This window comes from Misgurnus anguillicaudatus, chromosome 3, assembly GCF_027580225.2.
Source record: "Misgurnus anguillicaudatus chromosome 3, ASM2758022v2, whole genome shotgun sequence".
NCBI lineage: Eukaryota > Metazoa > Chordata > Actinopteri > Cypriniformes > Cobitidae > Misgurnus > Misgurnus anguillicaudatus.
Window position 1 is genome coordinate 1,792,205 of NC_073339.2, and position 13,344 is coordinate 1,805,548.

The window sequence follows — 13,344 nt, forward strand, 5'->3', positions numbered from 1 at the left end:
AAAGATCAACCCAGTAACTTTGTTTTGGTAAGCCATTTTCTGCAAGCATGTGAAAAATTAGGTCATTCAGATTTCACCTGTTTTGTGAATCAGGTAGCAAGACCAATTACAATAATACCACCCCCTTTATCTGCACAATCCAACCACAACACTGCCATTTAGTGCAGAGAGAAAGAGGGAGAAAAGAAGAACTTGACAGCACAATTGAGTTTTAATTTCAACAAACCACCATCATTGTGATCAGTGTTTGAATTTCATCAGCTCATTTGCATTTTAAAGGACACACCCCAAAACGGCACACTTTTGCTCAGGCCTACAAAGTGGCAATTTTAACATGCTATAATAAATTATCTATTTTGAGTTAAAACTTCACATAAGCACTGTGGGGACACCAAAGATGTATTTTATATCTTAAAATAGTCTTGCGAAACATCCACTTTAACCACCTTTGATTTTCATCTGGTCTCTCAGGCTCCATTCATTCCTATGCCACAATAATAAACATTATTACTCTATATTTTATATTATTTACCCTTTATTGACTGAAATTGAATAAAAAGTTTCAATCTGGCAGGCTAATAAACTTTTGAAATATTGAATGATTTAAAGTTTTCTTACTGCATCCTGTAGATGGTTAATGATTCTATTCATGGTAACATTGAGCTGCATCCTCTGCTGGTGAATATCATAGACACACCTGAGTTTCAGAGACTGCGTAATATAAAACAGCTGGGTGCAGGATACTGGGTTTACCCTGGAGCATCACATAACCGCTTTGAGCACTCCATTGGGTAAGTATTTTGTTATATATTTGATACACTAAATTATGTTTAGCAGTGAGAATATTCTAGAAGTATTTATATTTTTTTCTTGAAGTAAACAGTATGTGTGTGTGTGTGTGTGTGTGTGTGTGTGTGTGGAAGGGTGGCACATTTAGCAGGATGTCTGGTCAAACATCTACAAGAAAAACAACCAGAGCTCAAAATAAGCAATCGAGACAAACTGTGTGTCCAGATTGCTGGTCTATGTCATGACTTAGGTGAGTACCAAAAATACACATACAAATAATTTACATTACAGCCAGGACAAGCAATTCTGTTGAATGAATTTAAAATTTGCGAGATGGAGGAATGAGTGTTTGACTGAGATGATTAGTAAAATTATGAACAGTAAAATAACATAAATAATGTAAAATAATGTAAATTTGCTTTAGTATTTTAAAACTATCATAAAACATTATTTCTAAATGTTAAAAAATATACATTTAACAATGTGAACTTAATTTAATCAAGTCCATCAAAAATTTGTCTTGTAAGCTTTCCTTGAAAATTACTTGTTCAGCCAACATAACATTGTTGCATAAACGTAATAGATTAATAAAACCAATACAGACTTGCATCTCATTGGCTGATAACATCCCTGGCACCCTCTTGCAGACGTGTAGCACCATTAGATAGGTATGTGAGTAATAAGTGACCAAGTATGAGTCAATGAACTTGTTATATATATATATATATATATATATTTCCGAACAGAACCGAACAGAGTAGAATATATACTGTACACTGTAAAACCTAAATGTTACCTCAACTCAAATTATTTAAGTAAACCGGTTGAATTAAACAATTTAAGTTTTAAAACACATAAATTTGAGTACTGTGAACTTAAACAAATTGAGTCATATGCAGTTATGCACTTATATTTAAGTTCACACTACTTAAATACAAGTGTATAATTGCACATGACTCAAGTTCACAGTACTATTTATGTATTTTAAAACTTAAATGGTTTAAGGCAACCGGTTTCCCTAAATGGTTTGAGTTAAGTCAACTGTTATGTTTTACAGTGTATATATACTGTAATTTAAAATAAGGTTTATATGATGAGTTGTGTTAAGCTACTGCACTCTGATTGATTGATTGATTCGGTGTTATGGATTTATTAAATGCTAATTAAAGAGAGTGGAGTTTATAAAATGGCATTATTTTGTCATCAATTAAATTTTTCATGTACAATTAACTCAATTTTTTTTCCGACTCTACACTGTAAGAAGTATAAAGTTGGATCAACTTAAAAAAATACTTTTTACTTTTTACAGTGTAGCGGGGAGTTGCTATAAATTTCAAAATAAAGTTGAATTAGCTTAAATTAACTCAACTTTACTTTTGTAAAATGAACTAAATTATTGTTTGTTAAGATTACTTAAACAAATTGTATGGAACCTGTTGACATAATATTTTAAATTAAACCCAACATTTCATTTTTTTTAAGTGAAGTTATAAAATATATATGTGAACTATTACTCAAATTTTTTATTTGGATGAAACTCCACTTTTTAAATGACAATATCCTGGCCAGATCACTGTTGTGATTGATATAAGTATTTGAAATGAAAATGACTTCTTAATGTCTAGTGACATATTAGCATAGGTGGGTAATCCATGTGCCATGAGTAAAAGTCCTCTCCAGTATTTTGTTCCAATCACCTGGATTTGCGAATAAGCACAGTTTTTCAGCAGGAGGTGAGCTCCTGGCTCATTGGTGTTTTAAGCCCTCAATGAAGCCTTTAAGGCAGCACTGCCTGGAAGGCAATCCACACCCCTGAGCGTTTCAGCCAATCACAGCACTGGTGCTAGATATCGAGCCTTCCGCTGAGATGGTCCTCACTGCGGAACATGAGATCCAGGGGGCAGGGTTGGATCTAGATCCAACTCCTCCCACTTTATATACTTTGTTCCGCCAAATGAACCAGTATATTTGCATTGTTGCAGCCCCCAATTAGTTGCATCCTGTGGTCGCCAACGTTTGCTCTTATCAGCTTAAGTGTACGTTTGATTAATAATATAGTCAAGAATGAATTATAATTTATTAAGTAATGATCACAGTTAGTGTAAGGGGAGGTAAGGGATACGTTCCAGACAGTGATATCACTGAAGGGATATATTTTCGACCCGCTTGGCTGTACATTATCACACTTATTACACATAAAAACACACATTTATTTGATATATTTTATTAGCACATTTTAAAAAATGTAAACCATGTTTAGGAAACCTGTTTCCTAATGCCTGTAAGCAAAGACACGTTAAAACAAATTCAAAGTCCCTACAAGATAAACATTCAATTTATTAATTTCTAAATAACTTGCCATATATATGTTAATAATTCTGCAAATTTATACTGTATACATTCATAGGTATTATACTGCATGTGGTAAGATGACTCTTAGTGCCCAAAATGTTTTACTTCAAAACATAGCAAAAACACTTACATTTCATCTTAAAGTCACTACTTTTTTGTAGTCATAAGTAAAGTTTGTTTTTCTGTCAAAAGAATAACTTAATTTAGTTACGACTCAATGGATTAATGGTAACGCAACAACACGTGTATGACGTGTCTTGTGGTAAAACTGCCGACCAATCAAAATGCAGTGGGAAGAGATCCAGCTCCGCCCCTGGATCTGAATCCAACCCCGCCCCCTGGATGTCGTGTTCTGCAGTGAGGCGCTACTGACTTCCGCCAGCTTCTGGCAGTTTGAGCTCAACGTTGGTCCAGTGAGTAGCGCAGATATGGTAAGATAGGAATGTGACTGTTTTTATATTCAGCTCGATTGTTGAGAGCTTTTAAGAGACGTGTTTCCACGTTTTCGTGGCACGACTTTCTTTTATGTGCCAGTTTCACGTATTGGTTATGGTTACTCAAAATCAGACAAAAACCACAAATCTAACCCCAATCCCAAGCAACAAGGGTTTGAAAAAAGAAAAACTATACGTAACCAATACGTGAAACTGGCACAAAAAAGCCATGGACACGTAAAAACGTGAAAACACGTCACTTAAACCCTCAAAACATTTTGAGCTGAATTCAAATACAGTCACATTCCTATCTTACCATATCTGCGCTATTCACCTGACCAAAGGTGAGCTCAAACTGCCAGAAGCTGGTGGAAGGCTCGATATCTAGCAGCAGTGCTGTGATTGGCTGAAACGCTCGGGGCACGAGGAGTGTCTTCCAGGCAGTGCTGCCTTGAAGGCTTCGTTGAGGGCTTAAAACACCAACGAGCCAGGAGCTCACCTCCTGCTGAAAGCTGATTGGAACAAAATACTGGAGAGGACTTTTACTCGTGGCACATGGATTACCCACCTCTGCATATCAGGGCCATTTTATGATTAATTGATATACATTTCTTACATACTGTTCCTTTAACAAATTCAGAAATTGCAAGTTGTGTCAAAATAAGAAAAATTAGGTTGAAACAGCAACACCACGAAATCCTTTTAAAGTGTACATAATAAATATTCACATATCAATTATACATGTATTTCTGCTTTTTCCTAAGGTCATGGTCCATTCTCTCATTTGTTTGATATCATGTTCATTCCTGAAGCCCGACCTGGTAAGTATTAGTTTTTCACGTTAATGGTCAGCTGGAATTATAATTAAAGACACAATGGGGTGGTTTCCCGGACAAGGTTAGCTTAACCAGGACTAGGTCTTAGTTTAATTAGGAAATATAACTAGTTTTAACAAACATGCCTTACTAAAAACATTACTTGTGTGCATTTTGAGAGAAAACAAAGGGAACAGATGTATTTTAAGATATGTTCGTGCAATTTGTTTACAGTTTGGACAGCTCAAACATTCATTTTAGTCTAGGACTAGTCTAATCCCTGTCCGGGAAATCACCCTAATATAATAAAGTATCCAAAAACCACTTGCACAGTGTGATATATTTCATGCAGTTGTGTACTACATTTTCCCAAAAGTTCCTAAGGATTTGTATATCCAGAGAAATTCCTAAATTAAAAAATAAATAAATTAGGGCCAGCCCTGATGCTAATGTCTATAAATCTGTGGTTGTGAAAAAACAGCTTGTTTATACCGTAATTCTTTTTTATTTAATTACAGAATGCTCCAAATGGACGGTGAGCATTAAAAGTCCTATGTATATATGATTATACCTATATGATTATATGACAAATGTATTCATTAATTAATAATTTTAATTTGTAGTATAGTAATCCTTAGAAAAAGATGGATGCCGGTGTCCTGCAAAGTTTAGCTCCAAGCATATTTAAACACACCTGAAACAGCCAATTAATGTCTTACTAGGCAGTGGGCCTCTCGTTCCAAAAACTTTTAGATGTCTCCTTATATGAAACACCTGATTCAGGTTATCGGCTTGTTAGTAAATTAACTTAATTAAGTTAACGTTCAAACAATCTCCCAGCTAACAGAGAAAAGTTCTAAGAACGTTCCTTGAATGTTTCCAACATTCCCAAAAACGTTTTTTTGCCAACATAAAAAGTGTCCAGTGTTTATGTTTTAAGAATGTTTCTTGTTTGTCTGAATGTTAAAGAAATGTTACATTCTATCATTTTCAAACGTTATGACAATGTCTGTTTTAAACAACTTACATAACTTGATATGTAAATGATAGAGAAACATTGCACTTTATTATTTAAAACTGTTATAAAACATTATTTATCAATGTTCTGTAAAAATATTTCTGTAGAAAACACAATTCTCTTATATGGCTTAGATGTTGATGTTTTGTTTCATTTAAAGTCACAGTTATGGTGATTAGTGTTTGTTTTAGTTGGACTCTTAACCTTAACATCTTGCTTGCTATTTTTTCCCTGGTTACATTAATATCCCTGTTGTTTATAAAAGACCTTTGTGATATGTAAAATTAATATTGCAATTCTGTGGCAGTAGTTAACTGATACTCACTCATCAAAAGTTTGATTTCTGTCAGTAATGTATATGAAGTCCAGTGATCTTGCAGCAGTTTGTCATTAAAGGGACACTACACCCATTTGCATAAAGCTTTGTATAGTTAGAACCCCAGTCATGTTTTGAATGGTCGTGCATCATTTTCTCAGTTGCCGCTGAGACAGCAGAAATACAGATTTCAGTGTTGCCCTTCCTTTTTTCAATGATGTAAAAATCATCATTTTGCATCATTGAAACCAGGAAGTCCAATATCTTTGTTGAGTGGGTGAGACTACAAACACCCCTTTTCTCTGTTAAATAGGCACCAAATTCGAAATGTATGTTACATTTTGACTACAAATATGATGCACTTTCAATAAAGATTAATGTTTTTACGGGTGAAATTCTCCTTTAAGGATTTTTAGAAACTTTGGACAAAAATTAGCTGCTGTCTATTTGGGACGCACAAACATTAAGAATCAGAGTATGAATCTCAACAATGGTGACAAAGAAAATTGTAAAAGTTCATTATTTATCCATGCTGCAGTGTATGCTGGGAGTCCTGAATGAGATTTGTAATTTGTTGATACCCAGCATGCATTGCAGCATGAAGTTTTTAATTTAATTGTCACCATTGTTGAGATTCATACTGTGATTCTTGATGTTTGTGCATCCCAATTATACAGTGGATATTTTTTGTGCAAAGTTTCTAAAAATCCTTAATGACAAACTGCTGCAAGATCACTGGACTTCATACATTACTAACAGAAATTAAGTTTTTGATGAGTGAGTATCAGTTAACTACTGCCACAGAATTGCACTATTAATTTTACATTAATATCACAAAGGTGTTTTATGAACACCAGGGATGTTAATGTAACCAGGGAAAAAATAGCAAGCAAGATGTTAAGGGTCAAGGGTCCAACTACAACAAACACGGATCACCACAATGGTGACTTAAAGGGGTCATAGCATGAAAATGCCAGCATTGCCACTTTGCAGGTTCGAGCAAAAATGTGTCGTTTTGGGTGTGTTTTTTAAAATGCAAATGAGCGAATGAAGTGCAAACACTGATCACAATGATGGTGGTTTGTTGTAATTCAAACTCAATTGTGCTGTCAAGTCCTTCTTTTCTCTCTCTTTCTCTCTGCACTAAATGGCAGTGCAGTGGTTGGATAGTGCAGATTAAGGGGGCGGTATTATTCTAATAAGATATCCTTATGACATCATAATAAAAGCCAAATTTCAATGACCTATTTTTGCTCAAACCTACAAAGTGGCAATGCTAACATTTTCATGCCATGGCCCCTTTAAAATGAAACAAAACATCAACATCTAAACCTAATAAATGAATTGTGTTTTCTACAGAAATATTTTTACAGAACATTGAGAAATAATGTTTTATAACAGTTTTAAAATAATAAAATGCAATGTTTCTCTATCATTTACATATCAAGTTATGTAAATTGTTTAAAACATGACATTGTCATAACGTTTGAAAATGATAGAATGTAACATTTCTCTAACATTCAGACAAACAAGAAACATTGTTAAAACATAAACACTGGACACTTTTTATGTTGGCAGAAAACGTTTTTGGGAATGTTGGAAACATTCAAGGAACGTTCTTAGAACTTTTCTCTGTTAGCTGGGAGATTGTTTGAAACGTTAAAATAATTAACACACTAACAAGCTGATAAACTGAATCAGGTGTTTCATATAAGGACACATCTAAACTTTTGGAAGGGCGGTAGTAAGACCTTAATTGGCTGCTTCAAGTGTGTTTAAATATGCTTGGAGCTAAACTCTGCAGGACACCGGCCCAACAGGACCAAAGTTGCCCATCCCTGATGAAGGGTGACCAGACGCCCTGAAAAATTCGGGATAGTCCTGAAATATAAGCTGCTGTTCCGAATCCCGCTCTAATTGTCCCAAAAATTATACAGTCAGATTGGTTGAGGGCGAGGCACTGTGTTCAAAAAATACTTCTATACGTATTATATAAATTTATATGCATATGTACTTATATTAATAAAAATATGATTGGTTCAGAAACTTTAGTTTGGAATTCATTATCTTTTATTATTAAATCAAATAAAGAAAAGTATTATTGGATGATCCAACTATTATTGTATCAAGTATAAAATATTTATATGCATATGTACTTATATTAATATGATTGGTTCAGTTTGAAATGCATTATCTTTTATGGTTAAATAAAATAAATAAATTAAACTATTATTGAATACCCCCCCCATAACCCTAATTTCAGCCAATCTCATGCAGTCACCCTAGCTTTATGTCAAATTCAGAGTTGTTTTTATGGAATGCATGTTTAATATAATTGCATTTATCATGCTGCACTGAAAGACAATTTAGTAAGGCAAGCTACATTGCAGGACTGTGAGACTTCTTAAAGTGGACACATTATGAGACTTTTTTTAAGATGCAAGTAAGTCTTTGGTGTCCCCGGAGTACATATGTGAAGTTTAAGCATAAAATACCCCAAAGATAATTTATTATAACATGTTGAAAATGCCACTTTGTAGGTGCGATCAAAAATGTTTTTGGGTGTGTCCTTTAAAATGCAAATGAGCTGATGAAATGCAAACACTAATCGCCATGATGGTGGTTTGTTGAATTAAATTTCAACAAAAATAGAAAATGGCAAATTTTTGCTTGCATCCACAAAGTGGTTATATTAATATGCTATAATAAATTATTTGTGGGGTATTTTGAGATAAAACTTCACATACGAACTATGGGAATACCGAAGACTTAATATGATCCATTTAAATAAAAACAATATAAAACTCAACCACTGCAGTAAAATTAAATACACTTTTGCATTATGTTGAAAGCATAAATTTACATCTTTGTATAATTCAGTGGCAGCGCTTATTTTTTATTAGGCCTTTAGTGGTATCCTACCAAATTTAATCAACCTCTTTATACCATCATGATGATGCCACAGCTATATAAACCATCAATACTTATGAACCAAGAGAGTATTTATGAAATGAAGAGAATAGACTAATGGGAATAATTTAATACACATTCATGGGAAAATATACTAAAACGTATGTCAGTGTTACTGTTTCGGCCAGCAGAGAAGGCCTCGTTGTCCCTGATGGTCCACCACTTTTTATAAAATAAAAAAGTCTGTATGCTTGTTTTCATTGTTTAAAATAAATCTTTAAAATATATAATCTGGTCATCTGTGTTGATGTGTTTATGCTCTACCACCAGCATGAAAAGGCATCAGTTGATATGTTTCTACACATGGTAAATAATAATAACCTGAGTAAGATAATGACAGAACATGGACTGGTCCTTGAAGAAGACATTGGATTCATCAAAGAATTAATCAAAGGGGTGGATATATTGAAGGAGGTACAAGCTCCATTAAATTACAAACACAAACGGTTTTCCCTCGTATACTTTCTTGTTCCATTTTTGCTCTCAACTTTTTTGTACTTACACTTTTGCTGTGTTTAAGTTACTAATTACCTAAAATGTTTTCATGTTATAGCCAAAGGGATTCAATGGCAGAACTGAAGACAAATCCTTCCTGTATGAGATTGTGGCAAACGAACAAAACAAGATTGATGTGGACAAATGGGATTATTTTGCACGGTAAAAAAGTTCTGTCATTCCAACACAGTAAAATTTGCGGTGTTAAAAGGGCCCATGACATACAGAGGTTTTTGTAGGTGTGAGCAAAAAATAGGTCATTGAAATTTGGCCCTCTTTATGATGTCATAAAGGGCTCTTATTATAATAATACCGCCCCATTAATGTGCATTATCCAACCACAGCACTGCTATTTAGTGCAAAGAGAAAAGAGAGACAAGAAGGACTTGACACCACACTTTAGTTTCAATTACAACAAACCACCATCATTGTGATCAGTGTTTGCATTTCATTCGCTCATTTCCATTTTAAAGGACACACCCAAAACGACACATTTTTACAAAGTAGCAATGCTAGCCTTTGTATGTCATGGGCCCTTTAAAAGGGTCATTTTCTCTGATCGGATAGCTACCCAGATAGCATGCAAACCATTGAAACAATGTTAAAAACAGTTGATTTGTCAATGTTAACTGCATTGAATCAATATCAGGTTTGCACCCTCCATTAATATTGAAAAAATATTGAGATTTCAACAAACCACAATTATTGTGATCAGTGTTTGCTTTAGTTGGGTCCTTGACTCTTGTTATTCACTAAGTTAAATCTTTCTTTTCTTTTTTTTAGTGTTTGCATGTGTTTATCTAGCAACACAAGTGCATTGGTAAAGAAAGATATGTTTCAAAGTTAAGTTGAAACTGGTTGCTTTCTGTGAAGATTTAAAATTAATTTATATAAAATTAAGCTGCTTTACATGATTATGTTGATCCATTTTTGACATTTATAATTGGTTTGGTTTGTAAATACACTGTGACAAGAAAAACAGAAAAATTGCTGACACATTCAGACATCATTACTCATCCTACAAATCTCAACAATGGTGACAATCATCAAACAAATTCAGATAAAACGATCAACAGCAATGCATGCTGGGAGTTATAAATTAGTTTAGTACTACGATGATACCCAGCATGCATTGCAGCATGAAGCTTTCTTTTGTTGGTTGTCACCATTGATGAGATTCATAGACCGATTCATGATGTCAGAGATAGCTTCAATAGTGTAACTTTTTAAATGTGTTTTTGTAATCCTCAAAATAACAGACCTGACACTGTTTCCAACTAGTACTGTAAAATATTTTTTTTTGCATAACTTAAACAGTATTTCATTAATATTATTCAGGTATATCTACAAGAATTAAACTACTTATTTGTTGTCTTTGCAATAGCAGATGTATTTTAAAACACTGCTTCAACAGCCAAAGAAAACTTACCAATAAAACACAAGAGTAAAAGGCCCAACTAAAGCAAACACTGATCACGACAATGGTGATCCGTTGAAACTTCAACACTCTCTCAACACCAATGGAGGGTGCAAACGTGATATTGATTCAATGGTATCAACATTGACAAATCAACGATTTTTAACATTGTTTCAATGGTTGCATGCTATCTGGGTATCCAATCGTAAAAAAAAAACAAGTGTAAATGTCCTCCAATACGTTTTGAAGACGGAATTAAATCTGATCACTCAAACCACTTGAGGTGGTCTGGGACGCATTTCAGAGGAAACTGGACATGTGTAAACCATGTGGCTGATAAAGCCACATATGTCAGTGCTTTACTCCTCCCAAACAAAAGCAGACTTTAAGAGAGCTTTCCCCCAGGTCATGGACCTGTAAATTATCCTGCTGCTCTGCACTGCACGCTGCAGCTTGTGCCCTTGCCCAACATACAATAAGTGCTGCCTTTTGTTGTATAAGCTTTGTATAAGGGGTCATATTATGAGATTTGTAGGAAATAAAATAAATCTTTGGTGTCCCCTAGAGTGCGAATGTGAAGTTTTAGCTCAAAATACCCCACAGATAATTTATTTTATAAAACAGGCAGTTCTGGTCTTTTATTCTGATTGGTTGAAACTCGTTCAAGCTGTGGTAAAATACCCCGGTAACCCCACGGTTCAGACCGCATTACATAGCTAAAGTATCACTGCGCCACTATTGCCAATGATTTATGAAAATAAAGACCACAGTCTTTAAAGGAAGACGCCCACATTTTGGGAATTTAGCTTATTAACCCCCAGAGTTAGATAAGTCCATACATACCTTTCTCATCTCCGTGCGTGCTGTAACTCTGTCTGATGCAGCCCCCAATAGCTTAGCTTAGCACAAAGTCTGGGAGTGAATGGCTCCAGCTAGCATACTGCTCCCAATAAGTGACAAAATAACTCGAACATTTTCCTATTTATGTGTTGTGATTTGTATAGTCACAGCGTGTACAAATAACAAGGTCATATGAGACACAGCCATCTTTTAACAGTATACATACTGGGAACTATATTCTCAGAAGGAGAAACACTGCTACTTGGGCGGAGTGATTTGCAAACTCTGACCGAACTCTCTGCTCCTCACCAGGGGGCTTCTCGGGTGCTGCGAGCAAATCACTCCTCCCAAGTAACAGTGCTTCTGAGAATATAGTTCCCAGTTTGTATACTGTTAAAAGATGGCTGTGTCTCATATGACCTTGTTATTTGTACACAGTGTGACTATAACTATTGTTGAGTTATCTCGTCAATTAAGAGAAAACGCTTCCCTGAGGAGTTTTGACCTCAAATCCATTTCCGCTATTATCCACTAGGTGGCGATCTTACCTAACGTTAACACTGATGCATTCACTCAACACTTAAACTCTGTGTTAAGCTCTGAGTCTGGGCTCGTATGTACAAAATATCTCAGAAATGCTCTAAAGAATAGTCTTAAGCTATGACAAAAAATTCTTAGTAAAAAATTCTTAGACACTTTCTTCATTGCAGAAAAAGTTTGGATCTTTCATGAAGACTGATTATTTTGCAAGACAACACTCCATCACATGCATCAAAGTACTCAACTGCATGGCTGGCCAGTAAAGGCCTTAAAGATGAAAAACTAATGACATGGCCCCCTTCTTCACCTGACTTAAACCCTATTGAGAACTTTTGACCCCTTCTTAAGTAGGACATTTACAGTGAAGGTAAACTGTACACCTCTCTGAACAGTGTCTGGGAGGCTGTGGTTGCGTCTGCACAAAATGTTGGTTCAGATCAGATCAAGAAACTGACTGAATCCGTGAATGGAAGGCTTGTGACTGTTATCGAAAAGAAGGGTGGCTATATTGGTCACTGAGTTTATATATTTTTTTATTTTTAATTGTTTTATTACATGTTTATTTGTAAATGTAGAGTTTGTTTATTATTCTCACTTTAACAGGTGAAAAAAAACAAGTGAGATGGTAAAATCTTTGTTTTTCAAATAGTTGCCTAATAATGATGTACATAGAAATATTATCTTAAGAAAGCCAAAATTTCACTTTTACTACTTAAATGTTCAGGTTTGAGGGTTTGTTAACATTTTGAATTGAGCAAAAGCACTGTAGTTGTACAATAACAAAAGTAATCCTCAAAAATACAACTTGCCTAATAATTCTGCACACAGTGTATACATCTTATACTGTATATTATATTGTTTAATATAATATACAGTACATTGTATAAAAACCAAAGGCAAAAGCGTTTCAGCCAATCACAGCACTGGTGCTAGATATCGAGCCTTCCGCCAGCTTCTGGCAGTTTGAGATCACTGTTGGTCAGGTGAGTAGCGCAGATATGCACTCAAAAAAATGATTCATTGGATAAACTCAATAAAATTGTGGGCAGGATTTCCATCCAATATGAATGTGTACACCTAACTCATAAAAAATCGCTTTACACAATTAAAATAAATTGAGTTAGTCTAACTCAATTTAAATTAAATGGCAATCCTCTATTAGTTGCCTCAACTCAATTTAGTTTAGTCTGAATAACTCAATTTAGCGTAGTTTGAATAACTCAATGTAGTGTAGTCTGAATAACTCAATTCTTTTATTTCATATAAAACGTTTTTGTATCATACTAATTAGCATAAGCACATGTTAGCATGCTAATAATAACAACATATGATACTTTGGATGAGCATGTGAGAAGAGA

The 13,344-nt window shown here is 34.6% G+C and overlaps 1 protein-coding gene across 1 annotated transcript in view; it reads left to right on the forward strand.

Moving 5' to 3' along the window:
* Window positions 1-630: 630 nt before the first annotated feature.
* LOC141354697 (deoxynucleoside triphosphate triphosphohydrolase SAMHD1-like) overlaps window positions 631-13,344 on the forward strand; it is a 39,429-nt gene continuing 26,715 nt past the window's right edge. Inside the window, exons 1-6 of the mRNA XM_073860053.1 lie at window positions 631-791; window positions 924-1,039; window positions 4,340-4,396; window positions 4,909-4,925; window positions 8,965-9,108; window positions 9,248-9,351. Of these exons, the coding sequence (XP_073716154.1) occupies window positions 631-791; window positions 924-1,039; window positions 4,340-4,396; window positions 4,909-4,925; window positions 8,965-9,108; window positions 9,248-9,351 (599 nt within the window). The remainder of the gene's footprint in view (window positions 792-923; window positions 1,040-4,339; window positions 4,397-4,908; window positions 4,926-8,964; window positions 9,109-9,247; window positions 9,352-13,344) is intronic.